Consider the following 26,053-nt stretch of genomic DNA (forward strand, 5'->3'; position numbering starts at 1 on the left):
TGTGTGTGTGTCTTCCTTCATCTTGTTTTTGTGAGACAGGTCTCATTACATAGCCCAGACTGCTCTGGAACTCACAATCTTCCTGTCTTTGTCCCCAGGCTGGGATTATGTCCACCATCAGGTCAAACTGACCCTCCCTTCCTTCCTTCCTTCCTTTTCCCTTTGACCAGCCTCTACATAGACCAGGCTGGCCTTGAACTCACATACAAACATCTGCATCTAAAGTGCTGAGACATTAAGGATGTGCACCACCATACCCAGCTATTCCTTGTTTGTTTGTCTGTTTAAGATTTATTTATTTTATTTTATTTTATTTTATATGCATTAGTGTGAGGGTGCCAGATATCTTGGAACTAGACTTACAGACAGTTGTGAGCTGCCATATGGATGCTGGGAATTGAACCTGGGTCCTTTGGAAGAGCAGTCAGCGTTCTTAACCACTGAGCCATCTCTCCAAGCCCAAGATTTATTTATTTTTATTTGTTTGATTGTTTGCCTCTGTGTGCAACAAGCACATGCAATATCTGCAGAGGCCAGAAAAGCGCTGGATACCATGGAACTGGAAGTACTTGTGAACTGTCAGTAGATGCTGGGAACCAAGCTTGGTTCTCCAAAAGAGCAACAAGTGTTCTTAACTCCTGAGCTGTCTCTCCAGCCCCTTGACTATTCTTTTTTGTTTTTGTTTTTCTTTGTTGTTGTTGTTGTTGTTGTTGTTGTTGTTTTCAAGACAGGTTTCTCTGTGTAGCCTTGCTGTTCTGGAACTCACTCTGTAGACCAGGCTGGCCTCGAACTCAGAAATCTGCCTGCCCCTGCTTCCCAAGTGCTGGGATTAAAGGCATACACTACCACCGCCCAGCCCTTTTTTCTTTTTTTATCTTTCCTTCCTTCCTTCCTTCCTTCCTTCCTTCCTTCCTTCCTTTCTTTCTTTTTTTTTCTTTTTTGGTTTTTCAATACAGGGTTTCTCTGTATAGCCCTGGCTGTCCTGGAACTCACTCTGTAGACCAGGCTAGCCTTGAACTCAGAAATCCTCCTGCCTCTGCCTCCCAAGTGCTGGGATTAAAGGTTTCTTTAACTTTCTTGTTGTTGTTTGTTTGTTTGAATATTTGCAAGGGAGCGATACAGCACACGCGTGAAGGAAGTCAGAGGAGAATTTATAGAAGTTACTTCTACCACTTGGGTCCTGGGGATAAAACTCAGGGTTGGCATACATGCTTTTACCCACTGAGCCATCTCACCAAGCCTGACTTAATGGTTTGGGATTTGTTTGTTTGTCTGTTGGTTTTTTTTTTGTTTTTGGTATTTTGAGAGAGGGCTTTCTCTTGTTGTCCTGGAACCTAGCTAGCCTTGAACTCAAAAGAGTCGTCTGCCTCTGCCTCCCACGTGCTGGGATTAAAGGCGTGGACCACCACATCTGGCTTTGATTTTGGATGTGTGTGTGTGTGTGTGTGTGTGATTTATTTCTTTTGTGTGTGAGTGTTTTGCCTGTACTAGATGAGTCTCTCTCCACCACACCAGCGCCTGATGCATCCAGAAGTTGTGAGCTGCCATGTGAGTGCTGGGAAATAGACTAAATACTAAAGCCTCTGCAAGATGAGACAAGAACTCTTGACTGAGCCACCTCTCTAGCCCTTGACATATCTTTAGCTGGGCTTCTTGGACAGCTGCTTTAAGCACAGACTGAAGAAGGAAAGAAGCTGTGAAAGATTCTGCAGTAATGCAGGAAGGAAATGATCTGAGCTGATGTCAAGGCTGTGGCCCTGAAGGAAATGAATGACTTGAGTTACTGAGCCTGGTGGCGCGGCCCTGTAAATCAAGCCACTTGGATGCCTGAGGCAAAGAGTTCATGAGTTCGAGGCCAACCTATACAATTTAGCAAGACCCTAGCTAGTTTGTTTAAATTTTTCAAACAAGAATTATTTATTTATTTTATGTATATGAGTACACTGTAGCTGTCTTCAGACACACCAGAAGAGGGCATCAGATCACTATCACTTTACAGATGGTTGTGAGCCACCATGTGGTTGCTGGGAATTGAACTCAGAACCTCTAGAACAGTCAGTGTTCCTAACCACTGAGCACTCTCTCCAGCCCCCCTCCCTTTTTTAAAGATTTATTTATTTATATGAATACACTGTAGCTGTCTTCAGACACACCAGAAGAGGGCATTGGATCCCTAATTTTTTTTTTTAGATCATTTTATTTTGTATATATAAGTATTTGACCTGCTGCGATTACAGGTGATTGAGAGCCCATGTGTTCCTGGGAACAGAACCTAGATCCTCCCTAGAGCAGCAAGAGCTGTCTGTGACTAAGCCATCCTTCTAGCTGAGTTTTCGTCTTTTTTGGGTAGTAGCTCACAGTGAGAATCCCAATGCTTGCTCCAAGAGTGAGATGGGACCCAGAGACAGAGAATCCCCCAAGTCCAACACCAACTAAACTGTGATACGTTGTGGTGAGCAACAGACTTGGTCTCAAACAAGATAGGAGGCACATGAGGTCGCCTTCTGACCTCTACACACACACACACACACACACACACACACGCACACACACATACACACAAACACACACACACTATGGAGCATGTATGCACACACACATACACACACACACATACACAAGTCATTTAAATTAGATGAAGGTCATTTTACAATAATCACTTCTTAACAGATCAAATCCAATAGTTCTGTGTGATTCACAAATCCACCCGAAGAATTGCCTCACTTCTATTAACAAAGCCATGTTAGAAGCAGAAAACTAAGCTTCACTTCTATTAACAAAGCCATGTTAGAAGCAGAAAACTAAGAAGTGTAACAGAGGTCAAGAATCTAGGTCAGGAAAGCTAAAGCCTACCATGCAGAAAGCTCAAAGCTACCTGCAATACTTTGAGAGGCTCAGACATGGCTCTATCAGGAAACAGAAGAGGGGGGGGGCGCTCCCACTCTCCCAGTCTTCCATGCAAGGACAAACCATGTGTGAATGCTTAGGGCATTCACAGAATGAATGTCCTTGTTAACAAAGAGTTCAAGATTAAAACTGAGTGTGTACAACACAGATATTTTACTTAGAGAATTCTCTGCTATGCTTGACTCAGTTTCCTAGATAACTCCTAGCAAAGCCAACATTTTTTTAAGTTGAGCATGGTGGTTCATGCCTTTAGTTCAGCACTGAAGAGGCAAAATCAGGTGAATCTCTGAGAGTTCAAAGCCAACCTGGCCTACATAGGCAGTTTCAGTGAAACCTCTTGTTTGGTTGGTTGGTTTTTGTCCTTTGTTTTGTTTTGTTTGGTTTGGTTTTTCGAGACAGGATTTCTCTGTGTAGCCCTGGCTGTCCTGGAACTCACTCTGTAGACCAGGCTGGCCTCGAACTCAGAAATCTGCCTGCCTCTGCTTCCCAAGTGCTGGGATTAAAGGCATGCACCACCACTGCCTGGCTGGTTTTTGTGTTTTGAGACAGGATTTCTCTGTGTAACAACCCTGGTTGTCCTAGAACTTGCTTTGTAGACCAGGCATCCAACTCAGAGATCTGCCTGTCCTGCCACCTGAGTACTGGGACTAAAGGTGTGTGATACCACCACATGACTTGAGACATGATGTTCTTTGCGACTTTCTATCATGACCTAGTCTCGGGGCTGGAGAGATGGCTCAGTGCTTAAGCCACTTCCTACCTTTCTAGAGGACCAGAAGTTCAGTTCCCAGCACACATACTGGATGTTCACAGCCACCTTGCAAATCCAGCTCCTGGGATTTGGTGCCTTCTTCTGGGCTCCTCAAGCCGGTGCACTCGCACACATATACAAATACACACACACACACACACACACACACACACACACACACACACACACATAAAAATAACATGGCTTCTTTTGAAAAGCAGAAGTATCAAGGGTTGTAGATATAACTCAGTGATAGAGAACTTGCCTGCCTTGCCTAAGATCCAGTGCTACATGAGGTCTATCTCTAAATAAATGAATAAATAAGTAAGTAAGTAAATAAATAAATAAATAAATAAGATAGAGAAATAGCAAAGCTGGGTGGTGGTGGAGTATACCTTTAATCCCAGCACTTGAGAAGCAGATGCAGGTGGATATCTGTGTTCAAGACCAACCTGGTCTAAAGAGTGAGTTCCAGGACAGCCAGGGCTACACAAAGATAAACCTGTCTTTAAAAAAAAGACACAAATAGCAAGAGAACAAACTCATATTTCCAAAATATAAGGGCCTAGCCTACCAATGGGAAAACAGAAACCAAACAGGCTATTGATGTGTAGAGGCAACTATTATTACCTGCAGCGTGTGGCGCTCATTCTTGAGGCAAGAGAGGAAATGATCACTCTCCCTGAAGAAACAGAATCAGCCAGGATCAGCAGTTATGCCTTCTGCTTTTAGACTGCTGTTTACAAGGGGACTCAGCGAAAGAGAAGGAGTTAGTACAGTCGGCCTAACAGCACATAATTTTGGTTAAACGGACCGCACATGGTTGGCTTAAAACCTTCATCATGGTCATTTAGAATAGGGACCAAACCTGCATTTCCCACTGCTATCCCTAGAGCATGATGCATTATAAGCAGGAAACCCTTTGGTGAATAAATTAAATGTTAGTGAGATCTCTGCACACACTTTTGGAGAAAATTGGTTATGCTCTTATAGTTCTTCTTTTTAGAATTTAAATTATCATTTGTGTGTATGTGTGTGTCTGATGTGTGTGTGCATGTGTGTGTGTGGGGGGGGGTGCACATACCACAGCATGTGTGTGGAGATCAGAGGACGACTTTGTGGAGTCACTTCTCTCCTTCTACCTTTCTGTGGGTTCCAGGGATCAAACATGGGTTGTCAGGCTTGTACAACCCCACTAAGCCATCCCAATGGTCCTCATATTTTCTTCAGCTTTGTTCTTGGTCTCTACTCTCAGAAGGCTGACGTAGCCACATTTGGTAGATCTGCTTCATCTAAGGATTAGAGCCCTGTGGCCATCTGCCATGGTAGCACATGCTCATAATCCTAGCACCGGGGAGGCTGAGGCAGGAGGATCATGAGTTGGAGACCAGCCCAGGAGGCAGAGTAGGACCTTGTCTCAAAACAAAAAAAAAACATAAAACCCATTGGCAACTAAGTCTCTGCTCTGACCATGTGGAAGGGGAAGTATGTTACTTATGTTATGTTCTGGCTGTTACATAGTGGTGTTCCCACTGGCTCCCTGGGTTAGCCAATGTCAGGCAGACCTGGGCCAATCAGAGTGGGATTGGACTGATAGCCTTGCTCAGTCTCCACAATGCCTCCCCTTAGATCAAAACTCAATTCTCCTTGAAGGATCTTTCTAAAAGATTTCTTTTCAATTATGTGTGTATGCACATGCACATGCACATGCACATGTGAGCAGAGTTACCCTTGGAGCCCAGAAGAGGGAGTCGGATCTCCTAGAGTTGAAGTTGCAGGTGTGATCTACCCTGTATTGGTGCTGGGAATCAAACTCAGGTCCTTAGCAAGAGCAGCAAGTGCACCCTACTTAGCCACCTGGCCGTCATCTCTCCAGCCTGTTTTGAAGCACTTTTCAAAGACTGCTGATTCTGTAACGAGAAAATACTGGCCCAAACCAAACCAAGCCAATGACAAGAGTGTTCTTAGGTATTCATTAAATATTTCAACTTTTTCTTTTTTCTTTTTTTTCTTTCTGTTTTTGACACAGGATCTTGCTAGATAGCTATAACTGGCCTGGAATTTACTCTATAAACCAGGCTGACCTTAAACTTGCACGCTTCTTCCTGCCCAGCCTCCCAGTGCTGGGCTCTCAGGTACGTGCCAGCATGCCCAGCTCTTCACTATTGTTTTTTCTAATTGCAAATATTGAATTAATTAGGCTATTTGAAATGGTTTTTTTTCCCCAAATCTTTTTTTTCTGGAGGGGGGGTCAAGACAGGGTCTCTCTGTGTAGCCCTGGCTGTCCTGGAACTCACTCTGTAAACCAGGCTGGCCTCGAACTCAGAAATCCGCCTGCCTCTGCCTCCCAAGTACTGGGATTAAAGGCATGCACCACCATTGCCCAGCAGCTATTTGAAATGTTAACTGCAGAACTATGTTGCCATAAATTCAAAAGAGAAACCCCATAGTCCATTTTCTTCTTTATTTCTTTCCTATCTCATTTGTTGTTGTTATATATTTTTGTGCAGGGAAGTAATATATGGTGTATTCCTGCACCCATATGCAGGCCAGAGGAGGATATGGGGTATCCTGTTCTATTACCTTTGTCTTATTCTCTTGAGGCAAGGTCTCTCATGCCTGCCACCATGATTCCACCTTGATGATCATGGACCCACCCTCTGAAACTGTAAGCAAGCCCCCAATTAAATACTTTCTTTTGTATGTTGCCTTGGTGTCTCTTCACAGCAACAGAACAGTGACTTTATGAAACTTCACGTTATCCCAGGGCACAGGAGCCATGCTCACCTTCTCTATACTGATTTTAGTAAACACAGCACTATTTCAACTTCTGTGCGTGTGTGAGTGTGTGAAAGTGTGAATATGTGCTTGTACATGTGTGTGCATCTACAAGTTCATATGTGTGTGAATGTGCTTGAATTGTTATTTTTTAATCTGCTTGATTATTTATTATATTTTAGATTTTATTCATTTTTTAAAAATATATATATATTTAAGATTTATTTATTATTATAAATGAGTACACAGAAGAGGGTGTCAGATCTCATTATGGGTGGCTGTGATCCACCATGTGGTTGCTGGGATTTGAACTCACGACCTTCGGAAGAGCAGTCAGTGCTCTTACCCGTTGAGCCATCTCACCAGCCCCCAATTTTATTCATTTTTATTTTATGTGTATCAGTGTTTGCCTGAACGTGTATCTGTGTGACGTGGGCACATTCACAGAGTCCAGAACAGGGTATTGGATTGCCTAGCACTGGAGTCAAAGACAGTTGTGAGCCACTGTGTGCAGGGAGTTGAACCCTGGTCCTCCAGAAGAGTATCCAGTGCTCTTAACCATTGAGCCATCTCTCCAGCTCATCTACTTGAAATCTGAAGGAGCATCTATCATGTACTTCCTATGCATTTGAGGAAAGAGAAAAATTGTAAGACCAGCTTCCTCAAAAGATCAGTATAATAAAAGTGTTGTGAGTGTGTGTATATGTAAATGCAAGTATGTGTGAAAGTGTGTGTGTGTGTGATGGGGGCTGGTGAGATGGCTCAGCAGGTAAGAGCACTGACTGCTCTTCCAAAGGTCCTGAGTTCAAATCCCAGCAGCCATATGGTGGCTCACAACCACCCGTAATGAGGTCTGATGCCCTCTTCTGGTATGTCTGAAGACAGCTACAGCATACTTATTTATAATAATAAATAAATCTTTGTGCTTGAGTGAGCAGGGACTGAGGGAGCAGGACCGACCAGAGTGAGCAGAGGTCCTAAATTCAATTCCCAACAACCAGATGAAGGCTCAGAACTATCTGTACAGCTACAGTGTGTAGTCACACACATTAAATAAACTAATTAATTAAAAAATGAAACTGTGAGTGTGTGTATGTGTGTGAATGTGTGAGTGAGCATGTGTGTGTATTGTGTGACTGTGTGTGAGTGTGTATGTGTGTAAAATTTTGTCTGACTACTAGACTGGTGGATTCCTAAAAGAAGTTCTGATTGAAGGAAACTTTTAGAAAATTAAACTATCTAAAGTTTATAGCAATTTGTATGGTTTTTTTAAAACAAAAATTAAAGTATTTGAGAGTTTTCAAATGACTGAGCAGGTGCAGGCTCCAGAGGGTGTTTCTCCCGCACACGTAAGAAAGCTCCTCATTCTTTCCCATGAGCTTTGCTCCACGCGTGTCCCATTAGTTTCCTTTACACCACCACACCCACAAACCCCAGATACCAGCAGTCAAATCCTCCCTGAGACTCATGTACTATGGCTTTCCACACCTTAGACTATGTTCCTATGTAGTCTTCAGTTTTATGAGGGGTTGGTCTTTACAATGACAGAGCAGCTCCTATCTGACATAACTAGTGTCTTGGCAGAAAGGAAAAAAAAAAGAGAGAGAGAGAGAGATAACACCATGATTGGTCTTTCTCAAGACACCCATCTAAAGCTACCCAGATCATTTCCATCTCCGTTTCTCTTTGGCGCTAGGTCATGACCTCTGCCAGATCAAAGGTGAAGTCAAAACAGACTTCCTCCTGCAGATCCAGGAACCCTGAGATGGCAAGGTGGCTCAGAAGAGAAAGGCACTTGCAGCAAAGCCGGATACCTGAGTTGACCTCAGAACCCATAATGGCAGAAGAGAACTGCACCCTGAAAGCTGTTACCTTGCACAGGGTACTGGTTAAAACTCTCATCTTGACAAGATCCAGAAGAGATAAGCTTTTCCTGGGCAGGTGTAAGGGATCCTTTAGATTCCATTTACGGAGGTGAGGAATTTACCCCAAATGCGGTGTTCCATCCTATGAGCTGGAGTATTCTGAACTGAATACAAAGGCAGAAAATGAATCAAGCGCAAAAGTCCCTCACCCTGTGTCCTGACTGTGGGTGTGATGTGACCTTTGCTCCTTCTGTCATGCCTCAAACTCTGAGCACAAATGCACCCTTCTTTCCTGAATTACTTTTGCCAGATCTTTAGATTTTTTTCTTTAAAGATTTATTTATTTTATGTATTTGAGTACACTGTAGCTGTCTTCAGACACACCAGAAGAGGGCATCCCATTACAGATGGTTGTGAGCCATCATATGGTTGCTGAGAATTGAACTCAGGACCTCTGGAAGAGCAGTCAGTTCTCTTAACTGCTGAATCATCTCTGCAGCTCTAACATTTTTTATTAAATTTATTTATTTAGTTAGTTAGTTAGTTAGTTTTTTCGAGACAGGTTTCTCTGTATAGCTCTGGCTGTCCTGGAACTCACTCTGTAGACCAGCCTGGCCTCGAACTCAGGAATCTGCCCACCTCTGCCTCCCAAGTGCTGGGATTAAAGGCATGTGCCACCACCGCCCGGCTCTTTTCTTTTCTTTCTTTCTTTCTTTTTTGTTTTTTCTAGACAGGGTTTCTCTGTGTAGCCCTGGCTGTCCTGGAACTCACTCTGTAAACCAGGTTGGCCTCCAACTCAGAAATCTGCCTGCCTCTGCCTCCCAAGTTGCTGGGATTAAAGGCGTGTGCCACCACTGCCCGGCTCTTTGTTTCTTTGTTTCTCTCTCTCTCTCTCTCTCTCTCTCTCTCTCTCTCTCTCTCTCTCTCTCTCTCTCTCTCTCTCTCTCTCTTCCTTTTTTTGAGACAAGATTTCTCTGTATAGCCTTGGCTGTCCTGGAACTCACTTTGTATGCCAGGCTGGCTTCAAACTCAGAAATCTACCTGTCTCTGCTTCCCAAGTGCTGGGATTAAAGGTGTGTGCCACCACTGCCTGGCTTGGATTTTTTTTTTCCTTAAATTCCAGGGATTGAACTAAGATGCTCTCCTAAGCTATCTCCCCAGCCCTTGTTTTGGATTTTTTTTTTTTCGAGACAGGGTTTCTCTGTGTAGCCCTGGCTGTCCTGGAACTCACTCTGTAGAACAAGCCGGCCTTGAACTCAGAAATCTGCCTGCCTCTGCCTCCCAAATGCTGGGATTAAAGGCGTGTGCCGCCACCAACTGGCTCGTTTTGGATTTTTGAGGCAGGGTCCCACAGAGGCATGTCTGACTGACTTAGCTCTTCAAGTAAAGCTGGTTTTGAATTCATCATCTTCCTTCCTCACTTTTCTAGGATTGGGAAACCCTTGTAATTCCAGATGGTTTCTAAATGTTTATTTCAGAATCACATGGTCTAAAAAATGATGACTTATAGTCATGTGCCGGACCAAAAGGGAAGAGGATGCTCTGTGGAGAGGGAGGGGCTGAGAAGAACATTTGCAAAGAACATTGGCAGTACACCCTAGAACATTATGTCAGTACTAAGAATTATTGCTCCATTACTGGTAAACTTTGTTATTTTAATTTTATTTTTAATTTAAAATTTTATATAAAACATACTTACACCTATCTTATTTATCTCCAGACAGAATATTACTATGTAACTCTGACTGACCTGGAACACAACTAGGTTGATGCATGCTGGCCTCAAACTCACCATGTAACCCAGACTGCCCTCAAACTTGTAGAAATCCTCCTGTTTCAGACTTCCAGAGTACCAGGGTTATATATGTGAAGCACAGCCTCTGCTTCTGCCTTTTTTGTTTTATTTTGTTTTTAATTGGTTTGGTTTTGTTTTGTTTTTTTTCCAAACAGAGTTTCTCCTTGTAGCCCTGGCTGTCCTGGAACTCACTCTGTAGACCAGGCTAGCCTCACACTCACACAGATCCACTTCCCCTCCTCCTGAATGCTGGGACTAAAGGCATGTGCCACCATGCGAGGCAGTTTCTGCCCTTTCCTTACTACAGTACAGCATTAATAAGAGCTGACCATGTAGGCAAATCACAAAAGGTTGAGATCACTTAGGTGGCCTGAAGACTAACTGGTTTTACCTGCTTAGGGGTTCATCAAGCCTGGTGCCAATTTTGTTTGCGTTCCTTTTTTAGATTGTTTGGTAGTACCAGGGATTAAATTCAGGGCCTCTCACATGCTGAACTCTGGACTCAAACACTCAAACACTCTGTGCCCTGTTTTGGATTTCCATCTCTTTATAAATATCAGGGATGGTAGAGCATGCCTGTAATCCCACTTCTTGAGAAATAGAGGGAGAGGATCAGGAGTTCAAGGCCAGGCTTGGGTCTATGAAACAAGGTTCAAGAAAGAGAGTGAGAGAGAGACAGAGAGAGGGGGAGAGAGAGAGAGAAAGAAAGAGAGGAAAAGAGAGAGAGAGAGGGAGAGAAAATGGGATGGGGGAAGATGAGGAGGGAGAAGGGAAGGAAGGACTAGGAGATGAGAGGAAGGCAAGAAGGGAAGGGAGGGAAGGGAAAGAAAAGAGCAAGAAAAGTGTGCAGGGAAATTTCTTTTGGTTAATTTCCCAGACGAGTTGGCCAGAGAACAAGCAGGAAATGAAGGCACAGGCAAGTAGGAAAGATGACAGTTGTTTAACAGAAGGTCATTTGCCTGGGTGTGGAGGAACCTCCAGGAGGGTAAGAGGCTCAAGCAGGAGCTGTGGCTCTCACCCATAGAGTGGAGGAAGGTTGCTTGTTACTAGCATCTAAGAGGAAGGCTTTGCAGGCACGAAGATGCCTCCAAATAAGCTTGTCCTTCGGGAACAGGACATTAGCCCAAAGTAACCCAAGACAGAGGCCTCTGAGAATAAGCACTAACCTCACTCTCTGGTCTCAAGTATAGTTCCAAAAGGGGTAAAGTGTGGAACAAGGTAGGACTCAAATTACCCTGTGTCTCTATCTTTAAGGTGTTTCTTTTTAAAAAAAAAAAAAAAGATTTATTTATTATATCTAAGTACTCTGTAGCTGTCTTCAGACGCACCAGAAGAGGGTGTCAGATCTCATTATGGATGGTTGTGAGCCACCATGTGGTTTCTGGGATTTGAACTTGGGACCTTTGTCCCAAGAGCAGTTGGTGCTCTTAACTGCTGAGCCATCTCACCAGCCCTCCCCGCCCCCTTTTTAAGATTTATTAGGTGTTTCTTTCATTACTAGAAAAAAAAAAAAAACTAAAATGAGGCTGGAGAAGTGGTTCATAAATGAAAATAAATTTAATTTTTAAAAATTAACATGTTAATTCTAAGTGTTAAGATTCACAGATGTTTAGCCAGACCTAATGGCACATGCCTTTAATCTTAGCACTTCAGGGGCAGAGGCAGAGGCAGAGGCAGAGGCAGAGGCAGAGGCAGAGGAGGCAGAGGCACAGGAGGCAGAAGCAGAGGCAGAGGCAGAGGCAGAGGCAGAGGCAGAGGCAGAGGCAGAGGCAGAGGCAGAGGCAGAGGCAGAGGCAGAGGCAGAGGCAGAGGCAGAGAGGCAGAGGCAGAGAGGCAGAGAGGCAGAGGCAGAGGCAGAGGCAGAGGCAGGCACATTTGAGGCCTAGTCTACAGAACAAGTTCCAGGACAGCTAGGGGCTACACAGAGAAACCCTATCCAAACAAACAAACAAACAAACAAAGATTCATGTGTTTAATGCTTTTTTAGTGGCCTTGCTTTTATTTTTGGAATAGAACCTTAGTATGTATCCAAGGCTAGTCAGGTACTCATTGTATATCCCAGGTTGCCTTCAAACCTATGGCAAGTCTTCTGCCCCAGTGTCTCAAATATTGGAATTATGGGTGTGAGCTGCCATCCCTGGCTTTGATTTTTGGTCTTGAGATTCTCTTTCTTCATTTAAAAAAAAAAAAAAAAGAGAGATGGCTCAGCAGTTGGGAGCACTGGTTGTTCTTCCAGAGGATCCAGGTTCAATTCGCAGCACCCACATGACAGCTCATAACTTCTTTTTTTTTTTTTTTTAGGATTTATTTATTTATTTTATGTATATATATGAGTATGCTGTAGCTGTACAGATGATTTTGAGCCTTCATGTGGTTGTTGGGAATTGAGGTTTTAGGACCTCTGCTCGCTCCGGTCATCCTCACTCCGGTTTAAATATTTATTTCTTATTATACATAAGTACACTGTAGCTGACTTCAGATACACCAGAAGAGGGAGTCAGATCTCATATCAGGTTGTGAGCCACCAGATGGTTTCTGGGATTTGAACTCCGGACCTTTGGAAGAGCAGTCAGTGCTCTTATCCACTGAGCCATCTCGCCAGCCCCTGCTCATAACTTCTGTAACTCTAGTTCCAGAGGATCTGACATCTTCAAAGAGGCATACATGCAAGCAAAACACCAATGTGAATTAAAAAGAAAAAAAAGTTAAAAGAATCGTAAGCAAGTCCACTTGACACACAGAGAGGGCCCCTTATAACTCAAATTGGGAATGTTCACTTGCTATAGGACAGGACAGTTGGATGTGGTGGCATACACCTGTAATTCAAGCACTTGGGGTGGATGCAAGAGGAATGCTACAAATTCAAGGGTAGTCTGGGCTACAGAGCAAGTGCCAGGCCAGCCAGAGCTACAGAGTGAGATCTTGCCTCATCCCACCATTAACAAAACAAACAATAACAAAACAAACTCAAATTCAAACTGCACGGTCTGTCTGCCTTTCTGGGCTCTGCTATCTTTGAATGGTCAACTATCGATAAGTCAGAAAAACCACAGTTTGTGAAAAGACAGAAAAGATCCAAGCATGGGACTGGAGAGGCAACTCAGCTGTTCTGAGCCCTCGCTGCTCTCCTAGAGGACTTGGGTTCTCAGTACTCACAATGGCCTGGAACTCCCATTTTGAGAGATCCAACACCCTCTGCTGGCTTTCTCAAGTACCAGGCACAACTGTGGTGCACACACACACACACACACACACATACACACAGGCAAACATTTATACACATAAAACAAAGTAAATGAGAATCTAAGAAGTGGGGGAGGACTCTAACTAAGCCACCACTTACAGCCAGGTGATCTTACAAATTATCTTGGAGAGTATCATCTGAAGTTCAGTTACCACATTAAAAAAAATAATTAGGAATTTTTGAACGAGGCCAACTACTCTGCCCGGTGATTTCAGAAAACACATGAGAGTATATGTAAAAGTGAATTAAACCTAAACACAATTGCTGTAAAAGAATAATCCTGTTTTGAAAGAAACAAGCACAATTAATTCTTTGTGAGTGTGACCCGGGGACACTGCTTCATTCCCTTGAGTGACAGGTGTTTCACTGCAGTGAGGTCACATTAACTTTATGGTTTCAGAACAAAAGACAGTTATGCATCAGTACATTTCTAGATTACTAGGTGGGGCATCAGGTAGGGGACTAGCACAAAGTGGATCTCACTCCCACAACTGTCATAGGTTATAGTACTCTTAGCTTTAGGGTTGATAGAAGCTAGAGGTTACACATTCTGAGAAGAACAGTTTATGCCATAGTCAAGAAGACTGTCTGATCAGTTACAAGGGTTAAGGGGCTACTAGTAAAGGTCTTCAGACAACCGAAGATAAGCCAGCCCCTTGCCTTGCAATTTCCCATCTCTCTACAATCATAGTGTGCTGTCAGCCAAGGTCAGCCATCTGCAGGATCTTCAATACTGATGCCATCTACAGAGAACACCAGTTCACCATCCTTCCATAGTTGCTCCGAGGTTCAAGCTCTCTAGTGTGTGTGTGTGTGTGTGGGTGTGTGTGTGTGTGTATTTTAAGATTTATTTATTTTTAACTTCATGTGTGTTTTCTCTGCATGCATGCTTATGCCTGAAGCAGGTGTGAGATTCCCCTGGAACAGAAGTTAAATTATGGATGGTTATGGGCCACTATGTGGCTGCTGATTCAAACATAACAGTACTCTTAACAGCTGAAACATCTCACCAGCCCCATCAAACTCATTATTTGAAGCTTCATTTGAACACAAACCTTTGAGAAGATCTCTCCTGTTTGTTTGGTCTTAGTACTCTGGAACTCCCTAAGTAGATGTCATGGAAAACTCATTGCTGTGGCAAACTACCTGACAGAAGTGACTTATGGGAATGGTTTATTTTGGCTCCTGGTTTAAGGGATACAGTCCATCCTTGTTGGAAGACATGGTGGGGGAAGTGTGGACAGCTGGTTACATTGTGTCTGTAGTCAGCTGGTTACATTGTGTCTGTAGTCATGAATGCTTAGCAAGCTCCCTCCTTTGTTTCCCTTTAATTCTGTCTGGGACATCAGTCTTTAGGGAAGGTCCCACCTCCCTAAACACCCTCTCTGGAAACACCCTCATAGACATACCCAGATGTGTGTCTCCTATATGATTTCAAATCCAGACTGATTGACAGTGAAGACAAACCGTCATACAACAGAAGACCTATCAGGTCTTTCTAACACTCTCTAGCCGTCACTGGCTGTCAGTCATTTTGACTCTAGCATCCTTGGCTGTTGGCTATGAGATCTTTTCAACTTGCCTAGATTTCGTCAGTTGATCCTTCCAGTTTCAACTGACTTCCTTAAGTAACCAGATTCTCCCGACTTTAACTTCTATCCCTGTTAAGGAATGTATAAATACGCCCCCTCCCCATACAAATGCATACATCTGATTCTATAAAGCCACTGTATTTGGAGCCAGGGCTTAAAAGAGGTAACTAAAGCTAAATGAGATCCTAGGGATGGAGTCCTAGTCTGACAGGACTGAAATCCTTTTCTCTTCTGTGGGTGCATGTGTTCAGGCCGGAGGCAACCTATATATCACCCTCACCTTCCATCTTGTTTGAGACAGGGTCTCTTGTTCACTACTGCTGCATATCCCAGACCAGCAGGCCCTTAAGTTTCTGGCAATTTTGCTTCAGCTTCTTTTCTCTGTGTAGGGTGGCAATGGATGGCAGATGCTCACACTACTGTGTCCAGCTTTTATGTGAGTTCTAGGGATCCAAACTCAGGTCATCAGGCATGCCCAGCAAGTGCTATCCCACTATACTTACCATATAGACTTAGAGGAATTCTCCTGCCTCTGCCTGTGCCTCCCTCCCAGTGCTGGATTAAAGCCTGCACACTCTTGTTTTACCTTTCAACTTCAATTTATTGTTGTTCCCCCCCACACCTCAGGGTGCAGCTCAACAATAAAATATAATGCTTTGGAGACATCAATTCCTGAGTCCATCCCCGATGCCCCTGCCAAAGTAAACACATACTATTTTTCCCCTCCTGGCTTTGGATTCCTTTCCTAGGGTTAAGTCTAGAACTGAGACAAATGACTGAGGTGCCTATTTAACATATCAAAGTGCACCTGGCAGCCAGGTTCTCCCAGCATCCTTCTTACAGGGTCCTCCAGGCTGGCACACCCCTCTCCCCTCCCCTGAACTCTGCAGCCCATCGGGCTGGGCTGCTCTTCCCTAGATATTCCAGCTATTTTGGTTACCTGCCCCCTTTTGTATCTTTACCCTCTTGGCTACTGGACATGGTCCTCCTCTCTTTCCTCTCCTTTCCTTTCCTTCTCTCCCCACATGGGCCAGCTCAATCTGGTCATGTTCACTCTAAACTCTCTCAGATGTCTCTGCCTCTTGATATGTTCTCCCTTTTATCTACAGTAAACTTTCTCCTCCACCATACTAGGAGCAGCAGTCATGTTCTCCTCCTCCTCCTCCTCCTCCTCCTCCTCCCCCTCTTCTTCTTCCCCCTCCTCCTTCTTCTTCTCCTCTATTTCTTCCTTTCTTCTCTTTCCTTCTCTTTCCTTCTTCTCTTTCTCTCTTTCCTTCTTCCTTCCTTCCATTCTTTTCTTTTCTTTTCATTTCTTTCTTTCATTCACCTCACCCACAAGCATCCAAGGCAGGTTTTTCTCCAGATGGTTCACAGCTGTAACCCAATGGCCTGGTCAGGCATTCATCACTACCTGAAGGCATTCTGACCAGGTAAGTCTCAGCTAAAAGATGAATTGATACAACCCAGAGTTTGGCCCTGTCCTCCCTGCTTAGCTCCTTTTCACACAATCACAAGCCTCTGCTTTCAGAACACACCACCCCGATGGCCTTTCCAATGTCCTGGTTCTCTTTTCTTTGACTAAGTGGCTGAGTGTTACCTGCTTCATTGAGAGCCTCTGAGCATGCCACTTCCCTTTGTAGCTTGGTATCAGTCTCATCAAGGAAAGAAACAAAGGAACCAGTCACAGGTGCCTCCTGGAAACCAAATGCCAGTCCTTTCTCAGCAGGAGTCCTGGATTTGGGGATAACTGAAAACCACCTTCTCACAGGCTGGGGACACGGGCCTCCTCTCCTTCTGCTTCTCATGCCACAGTCTCTTTGTCTCCTTTGAACAGATTCTAAGTCTCAAATCTCTGACTCCCCCAGCACCCCTACTCTGCCCCTCTAGTCCCTAGACTCTTCCCTCACAATCTATTCTCTTAGTGTCTCATTGCTAACAGGTGATATCATAGTAGCTTATTGATGTTTGTTTTTCTGAGACAATCTGGCACCTGTGATCTGTCCTAGCTTTGAGGTGTTGAGATGACAGATGTATATCCCCAAGCTGATGTGATTATTAAAAAATTCTGTTTTCCCTCTGAATTATAACTCTTTTTCTCTTCTTTTAATTTTTAAAGGCAAACTGGAGTTTTTGTTGTTTTGAAAGGATGACATTAAACTCCATTTGTCTCCGTTTAAAGACCAGACCTGATTTCAAAAAGAAGGCCATAAGGTACTAGTTGCTCCAGGAACAGAACCATAAGTCGCAGGAACAGATCATAAAATCCAGAAACAAAGTCATAAAACCCCCTCCCAATGAACAGCCTAGGGATAACCACAAAAATGGGAAAATATCTTAGAATGGGCCATCTGTGCTGGGCAGCCCTCACTCAGCCTATGGTTAAATGTTCATGACATAGGAATGCAGACCACTGACCACCTGTGATCCCCCTAGCACCCACCAATGAAATGTTAATCATTCTAGAGAAACCCTCCAGTTCCCTATAAGAAGGCCCGTGTCCTTTTGTCTGAGGTCGCCACTTTGAAGAATGGTTGACCCCCATATGCTGGTTGTTTCTGCAGAATAAACGCTCTTTGTCTTTGCGTACTATCTGAGCCTGGGGACTTCCTTCAGCGATTTTTGGACCCTACTAGTTTGAGACAAATTTTTACTATGTTAAATCTGGCTGGCCTGGAACTTGATATGTACACTAGACTGGCCCCAAGCTTTATCCTCTGTTGTCCCCCTAGTGCTCCTAATAATTTCCTTTCTCTTTGTAATTAGCCACCCCATTTGTGTGTGTGTGTGTGTGTGTGTGTGTGTGTGTGTGTGTCCCAGTGAGTTTCATTAGGGTCTGTTTACAAGAGAAGGCACCCTCCTAGTGGCTACATGACTAAAGAAAGTGTCTCCTAGATGGGCGGTGGTGGCACATGCCTTTAACCCCACCCAGCACTTGGGAGGCAGAGGCAGGTGGATTTCTGAGTTTGAGGCCAGCCTGGTCCACAGAGTGAGTTCCAGGACAGCCAGGGCTATACAGAGAAACCCTGTTTCGAAAAACCAAAAAAAAAAAAAAAAAAAAAGGTCTCCTTCCTCCCCTATCAATCACTGAATGTGCTGGGGTCCCATGAGTCCTTCCCACTGTGTGACTGACAGACAGTCTTGTGCAGAGGTAGTCACAGCTTCTGGGACCTCAAAAGTCCAGTAGATGTCAGGATGAATCACTGGATAAGGATGCTTGCTCAATGCCCGGAAGGAGCCAAATCCTACTGTTTGTCCTCTAATTTCTGCACCAGGGTTCATACTTCAAGCGTGGCCACCTACTGAAACACATTATTCAAGTTTCTTGAAAGAGTCCTGTGGCCCTGGACTGTCTGGAACACACTATATAGTCCAGACTGACCTTGAACTTGGAGCGATGCTCCGAACTCTTTTCTACAGACTGGGATTACAGGTATGTGTTGCCTCTTAAGGTTCAGAAAAAAACTTTTTCAGCTGGTGTTCCAGTCTTATCTACAACAGATTCCATTTTTATTTATTTATTCTGTGACAAACTCTTCTGGGGAAAACTCACATCGCACAACTCCAGGCAGGACCATTCACAGTGTTATTAATGGTTTCACATACTGAAACATAGTGGCAGCCGGGCGGTGGTGGTGCATACCTTTAATCCCAGCACTTGGGAGGCAGAGGCAGGCGGATTTCTGAGTTCGAGGCCAGCCTGGTCTACAGAGTGAGTTCCAGGACAGCCAGGGATATACAGAGAAACCCTGTCTCAAAAAAACAAAAAACAAAAAAGAACACACTGCTCGTGTGTTCTTTCTTCAGACATTCCATCCACCCACCTTGCTTTTTGAGACAGGGCTTCTCACTGGCCTGGGGATCACCTACTAGGCTGGGATGTCTGGGTAGCAAGTCTTGGAGTTCAATCCATCATTTGTGCCTTCAGTGCCAAGATCTTGGTCTTGTTTTGAATGTGGGTTCTTTCACAACTGAGCTGTGAGCTATCTACACAGCTCCGTCTTTTGTTGTTGGTTTTGAATCAGGGTCCACTATGAAGCCCCACTCAAGCAGGCCTTGGTTTTGTGATGTTCCTACATTGGTTATCTACTCCTGGGATTACAGGTGCGTGCCACTGTGCCCGGCTGTGAACTTACAGGTGTGTACCACTGTGCCCAGCTGTGGACTCCTTTATCACTTTTTTCATTGTTGAGATCAAATCCAGTGCTCACGTACTTACTGAAGTTACTCATGAGCTACAACCCTACTTAATTTTATTTATTTATTATTAGTGTGTGCCACAGTGCATGTGTGGTGGGAAGAGGACAACTATTAGGAGTCAGTTCTCTCCTTGCATCATGGGTGCTGGGGACCAAACTCAGGATATCAGGTTTCAGCGATGAGCACTTTTACCCACCAAGCCATATTCTGGTCCCCCTTTTATTTTTAGTGTGACATTACCTGCAGAAGGGGGTGCACGTGTATGCCACAGTATGCACGTCAGAGGATAACTTTGTAGTCCGTTCTCTCCTTCCACCTTTGTGTGGCTCCGAGTGACAGAACTCAGGTAACCAGGCATGCCCAGCAAATACCTACTCAATGAGTCATCTCACTGGCCCTTGGTGTTGGTTTGAGACAGAGTCTATTGTGTAGCTCTGGCTGTCCTGGATTTTGCTATGTAGACCAGTCTGGCCACAAACTCAGAGATCCACCTGTCTGCCTCTCGAGTGCTGGAATTAAAGGCATGTGCCACTATGACAGACCACTTTTTAAGACATGTCTCTGCCTCATACTGAAATCACATACATGCTATGATGCCTTCTTTCACAACATGGTATCCAGCAGGAACGCAGTATTCAGATGCTGTCTGGGAATGGGCACCATGTCTTCTGTCATAGAAGTGGAGTTCATGGATGTGCATATATATATTTGTGTGTCTCTATGGGTGCTCTTTGAGGGGAGGCCAGAGGTTGGCACCTGGTCTCTTCCTCTATCACTCTCCACTCTTACATTGACTTTTGCTCGAGGCCTGAGCTCCCACTGGGGTCATCTAGCTAGCCAGCTTGCTCTAGAGAGCCCATCTCCTGAGGTTCGGATTGAAGGCAGGCCAGCAAATGTTAAGGTGGTAACCTTACATTTACATGGCTGCTGGTTATCTCACCACCTTACATTTACATGGCTGCTGGTTATCTCACTTGTAGTTTCTCTCACTTGAACAGCAAATTTTATTCACTAAGCCTTATCTGCAATCCAAAATCATCAATCATGATTAAAAACTTGTCTTAAATTTATGTACATTAGTGTTTTGTCTGCTTGTCTGTATGTACACCATGTACATGCCTGGTGGGCTAGAAGGGCAGAAGAGAGCCCTGGATCCTTTGGAACTGAAGTTATGGATGGTTGTGAGGCATCCTGAGGATGCTGGGAACTGAAACCAGTGTTCTTAACCACTGACCACTTAACCATCTCTCCAGTACTTTAAGCAGGATTATTAAAAACATGGTTGCCATTTTGGGTAATTTCTACTGATGCAAAACATGTACTAGTTTTACAATATGACCTATTCTGAATCATAATGAAGCAAAATTTCAAAATAAACCACGGCTGGATGTTGGCGGTGCATACATTTAATCCCGGCACTTGGGAGGCAGAGACAGGCGGATTTCTGAGTTCGAGGCCAGCCTGGTCTACAGAGTGAGTTCCGGGACAGCCAGGGCTACACAGAGACACCCAGTGTATAATCCCAAAGAGTAAAATGTCTACCCTAGTAGATTAGCTTGCACAAGGTGTGCGTCTAGATGCGACTTCCAGGAAGCGACTTCCTTACTATAATCCGGTTCTCCATTGTTGTCTTTATGCTAGTGAGAAAGCTCAGCTTTAATCAATGATTAATTACCTCGTTAACTGAAAAAATTACATGAAACACACTGGAATTACAAGCATAAAAGAAAATCAAGACCTCATTTTATTCTTGGAAAACTTTATTACAATTTAGACCACAAAGCAACAGAAGGGAGGATGAGGCTGTCCTCCATGGCTGCACGTGGCAGGTCCCACAGCAGAGACATAATTTAGGCAAAAGACATCTAGTACTCTATACTGAATTTATCTCCCAATCTGACATGAAAATTCGTCAAAAAGGCCAGAGACAGATCTGCATGAAGTCACATCAGAAGGCAGAGGAAGTGGTGTATAATGCTGGGTAACTCCGGCTGTGTCTGAGCCTCAGAGGAGTGAGCTCTCCTCTGAGGAGACCAGGAGCAGGTGGCTCACACTAAGCATGCCCACAACAGTGTTGTGCTCCCACCAGCCAATCACTATAGGGCTGCCACGTCACTGACAATCCAGACCCAGGTTCAGCCTAGTCAAGCCCAAAGATGAGAATTGAGTAGTTTTTTTTGTTTTTGTTTTTGTTTTGTTTTTTGTTTTTCAAGATAGGGTTTCTCTGTGTAGCCCTGGCTGTCCTGGAACTCACTCTGTAGACCAGGCTGGCCTCGAACTCAGAAATCCGCCTGCCTCTGCCTCCCAAGTCCTGGGATTATAGGCGTGTGCCACCACCGCCCAGCAAGAATTGAGTAGTTCTTGAGGAAACATAAAAGCATGACTAATTGGACCTTGTCTCATTTTATAATTATAATGTCTATTTTTAAAGACGTAAGAAAAAAATAGGCATGACAGCATGTCACACACATGAAAAAAAAAAAAAAAGACTCCACACGGAATGTCCCCATTAACAACCATAACCCAGGGTCTGTCTCAGCCCACAGACTGGATTTCTGAGTAATAACAAACTGTTATTGGCTTGACTCTGCCCTCTGTGAACAGCACACACCCTGCCTAGCATCTACATTCAGGTTCCTCTTCCCCTGTATATTCCCTTAGCTAAAATGCACCTAGACATAGGAGAGAATTCAAAATGGCTGTAATGGCCTTCAACAATTTTCTGCTTTTTTACTAAAAAAAAAAAAATTAAAGACAGGATTTCACTTCTGTAGCCCAAGATGGCCTCAAACCCCGATCCTCTTGCCTCAGCCTCCTGTGTGCTGGGACTGCAGGCTCATGTCACCATGCCCTGCTCAGGAATCTCCTTTCACTACGGTTGATCCTGTTTCAGTGAAGGCTAACACCCAGTTTGCCTCTAGTCTTTGATTTCAGATTTATAATAGTAGAATACTGCATCATATGCAGACATCTTGATCAATGATCTACATTTCTGTGCCGGTTACCTTCAAACAAGTTACCAATGTAAAATATGCAATATTGGTGAAAAAAAAATATACAAGATAGGGACGTTTCTACAGTCCCATACAGACTTAAAAAAAAAAATGAGGTATTAAAACTTAAGTGATTAAACCTTTTATCATCCTGGCAATCCCAGGGAAACTATGGTTAACACAGCTCTCTCTCCTCACATCTTTTCTGGTTATGACTCCTTTGAATGATTAGGAGTTACTTTTTTTTTCTTTATGCTGAAAAATTGTTTAAGAAATCTTTAAGCTTTGTTGGGTAGTCCGTCATCACTCCAGTTGCTCCCAAATCAAAGGCTCTTTTGTACTCATGTTCCTCATTTAAAACCCAAACGTATACCTGGAAATTGAGGCATAGGGAGAAATGTTAAACAGAAAATACTTTTCTGTCTATCCACTGTGGCCTCGGCAGGCTTACAGGGAACCCAAGGTAAGGCTGGCACTGCCCACCCTCAGACTTCAGCTGCCCTCACTTACGTAAGAACCTAGCTAATGATTTATCGCTAACTGTGAGGAAGAGCATACAGTCCTCATGCCAGCTGAGCATCAAGGTCAGAGCTCAGAGGGAAGCCCCTGCGCTGTGCCTAGTATCACAGGGGTGAACGTTGCTGTCCAAAACCACATCAGCACCCAGACTTACTTGAATGCCCCGGGCGGTAAGGTGGTCAAATAAAGCTTTCCGCATTAATAAGCTAGAGGCAAAGAAAACAGCAGATTCAGGCACATCTTCATCATTCTTAGGACTAGAATTAACCTTTAGTCTCTGTCAGTGTATAGAGTTTAGTAATTGTTAGTTTCATTTAATTCCAGTGCTTCAGTGACACAAGCAAACATTGCAAACAATAATAGCTGTTACAGATTAATTACCATTTTTTCTTTTTCTTCCTTTCTTTTGACAGTCTCACTATGCAGCCTTAAGCTGGCCTAAACTACCTATGTACACCAGGATGGCCCACCTGACCTCTGATCAACAAGATCTATCTGCTTCTCCAGGGGTTAAAGGCTACCACACCACAGCTCTCGGGCTGCCACTGGACACTCACAAGCCCATTCTTGCTGTAGCGTGCAGGAAGTGGAGGTGCCTCATTTTGCCTACGGGAGCTGGCATGAGAGTGAGAATGTGCTAGAATCCCAAGTTCCTGTTCCCAGTTTTCCAAGTTACCCAAGGTAGGGAGCACAGGTTAAGTCCTGGGCCATCACAGTTCCATTTTGTGTGCTTTTGAATGTCTATTAACTATAATATTCTATATCTGTGAAAATCATTTTCCACTTACAAGTAACTGTTAAATTTATTTTTAGATTGCAAACCACTTAAACAAGATGGAAAATGACAATTTTTTAAAAAGACCTTATTTTAAATTATATCTATACATGTGTCTGTGTGTAGATGGCTATGTGAACACCTGAGTGCTAGTGTACGTGGTGGCCAGAATAGGGCGTCAGATCCCTTGGAGCTGGAGTTACAGGCAGTCAAAAGCTGCCTAACATGAGTTTTGGGAACCAAACCCTGTGCTAGAGCAATATGTACTCTTAAGCACTGAGCCATCCCTCCAGCCCCTACAAACTAATTCTATTCCTGTCCCTTTATATGTACTACAATGGTTAAATAAGAACATCTAGCAATCATGAACTTTAACACCAATTAAGATGTATTCTTGAAAACTAGAAATTAAACCAAGAATAAAGTGCAAAAGGAATAGATCCCTGTGACATGCATGAAAGATAAAGCTAATTTTCTAAGACTCTTTGAAAGAGACGCTAGATAATAAAAGGCTGTGTTTTAGAGTATTAATGTATTTAAGCATTTAAACTTCCATTGGAAAACAAAAAGTACAGAACACTTTGTTATTTTTTTCTTTTCTTTCTTTTTTTTTTTTTTGTTTTTATTTTTGTTTTTGTTTTTTTGTTTTTTTGAGACAGAGTTTCTCTGTGTAGCCATGGCTGTTCTGGAACTCACTCTGTAGAGCATGCTGGCCTCGAACTTAGAAGGCATGCGCTACCACTGCCCAGCCACTTTGTTATTTTTTAATCTAAAACAAAACCCAGCATTTGTAGAAATTAAAGCACTTTCTTCAAAACAGGTATCGGGGCCTTGTAGGGAGGAATACATTTCAGTTATTGTCAAGTTTTGGCGCAAATATTCCCGAGAACTGTGCCAGGAGGCAATACCCACTTTTACACATCCTGGATTACCTCACACACTTCTTCCCACCATGCTGCACTGTGATTTTGTAGAAACAGCGAGGAAGAGGGGATGGGTACTTTTTGCAGCCTTGCTAGTAACTAGCTATATAACCCTGAGGAAATCATTGAAGTGAACGGATAGACACTTAAGTTTCCTCATGAAGATAGAAGAGATTATTTCTCCAGGTTCCCAGTAAGATCCTGTGACTAGTAACTAAGCCAGTTCAGGTGGTTTACTGGTATCCACTTGCACAGTAGGCATGCAAGTCCTGGTTTACAAATGAGGTATGGGCAGACTGAAGGAGGTGAAAGAGCTTGCTGCCAAGCCTGTCCTAATTCTCTCCCCCTGGCACCCTTGTGGTGGAATGGGAGAACAGTTCCTCTATGTGGTGTTCTGATGTCCACATGACATAGCACAAGCTGCCCACTCCCCACTGCACACAAAATACTTATTAAAATATTCCTTAAAAAGCCAGGCATGGCCGGGCAGTGGTGGTGCATGTCTTTAATCTCAGCACTTGGGAGGCAGAGACAGGCAGATTTTTTGAGTTCAAGGCCAGCTTGGTCTACAAAGTGATACCAGGGCAGCCAGGGCTATCTATATAGAGAAACACTGTCTCGAAATCTCCCCCCTCCAAAAAAAAAAAAAAAAAAAAAAAAAGAAAAGAAAAAAAGAAAAAAGAAAAAGAAAAGCCAGACATGGAGGGATGGAGGGGCTGGAGAGATGGCTCAGAGGTTAAGAGTACTGGCTTTTCTTCTACAGGACCTGGGTTCAATTCCCAGCAAGCACATGGTGGCTCATAACTGTCTGTAACCCCAAGTCTGGCACCCTCACACAGACATACATGAAAACAAAACACCAATGTACATAAAATAAATGGATGGTAGTGACTGGGAGAGGGGCTGAGAGGAGCGGGGCTTGGAGGAGAGGCTGGAGGGGAAACAAGACAGCTTGGTATTTGAGAGTACTTGTTATTTTTGCAGAGGGCTCGAGGTTGAGCCTCAGTACCCACATGAGTTACCTGTAACTCAAATGCTCTCTTTAGGCACAAAGCATGCACGTGGTACACAAACATACATGCAGGCATGCACACAGACACATACAATTAAAAAAATCCTCATCTTAAAATATATAGAGAGAGCCACAGTAGTAATTAAAATACTTACGTATCAGAAAGCCAGATGAGAAACTTATGACCTTTGGATACAGTGTGCGGGTCTTTTAGCCTAAGAGAAGTCAAAGACTGAAGTATGAATTAGGAACACAAGAATGTATCAGTGTGATAGAATAAGATATATTCAAATTAAAAACAGTGCTTATACACATGATGGGAGGCAGAGACGGGGGATCTCTGTGAGTTCCAGGTCTTCATAGTAAGACCCTGTCTCAAAACAAAAACAAAAAAAAACAAATAAAAATTAAAAATATCTGTCAAAGGACAAAAATAATAGAAATTTGTTTCTGCCTCCATTGGCTTAAGCTTTTACTAAAACTATTCAAAGCTAAACAAAACTAAAGAAAAATTAATTTCTCAGAGACCTAGGCTTACTACATCTTATCTTTTGTTTTGGCATATGCTTTTCCTTTTGTTCTGTTCACAACACAATCAAAGTAGAGAGAGATGGCTCAGTGGTTAAGAACACTGGCTCTCTCTCCACCAGCCGAGCAAGATGCCCAAAGGAAAGAAGGCGAAGGGGAAGAAGGTGGCCCCGG

The 26,053-nt window shown here is 43.6% G+C and overlaps 1 protein-coding gene across 2 annotated transcripts in view; it reads right to left on the reverse strand.

The window, feature by feature from the left end:
* Positions 1-20,871: 20,871 nt before the first annotated feature.
* The window catches only part of Gdpd1 (glycerophosphodiester phosphodiesterase domain containing 1), a 36,284-nt gene continuing 31,102 nt past the window's right edge, over positions 20,872-26,053 (reverse strand). For both annotated transcript variants that reach the window (XM_031351127.1, XM_031351128.1), the window contains exons 8-10: positions 25,507-25,566; positions 22,796-22,847; positions 20,872-22,495 (exon numbers count right to left, since the gene is read on the reverse strand). In XM_031351127.1, the coding sequence (XP_031206987.1) occupies positions 22,373-22,495; positions 22,796-22,847; positions 25,507-25,566 (235 nt within the window). In that variant the 3' untranslated portion in view covers positions 20,872-22,372. The remainder of the gene's footprint in view (positions 22,496-22,795; positions 22,848-25,506; positions 25,567-26,053) is intronic.

The sequence above is a fragment of the Mastomys coucha genome, unplaced genomic scaffold, assembly GCF_008632895.1.
Source record: "Mastomys coucha isolate ucsf_1 unplaced genomic scaffold, UCSF_Mcou_1 pScaffold5, whole genome shotgun sequence".
NCBI classification, from domain to species: domain Eukaryota; kingdom Metazoa; phylum Chordata; class Mammalia; order Rodentia; family Muridae; genus Mastomys; species Mastomys coucha.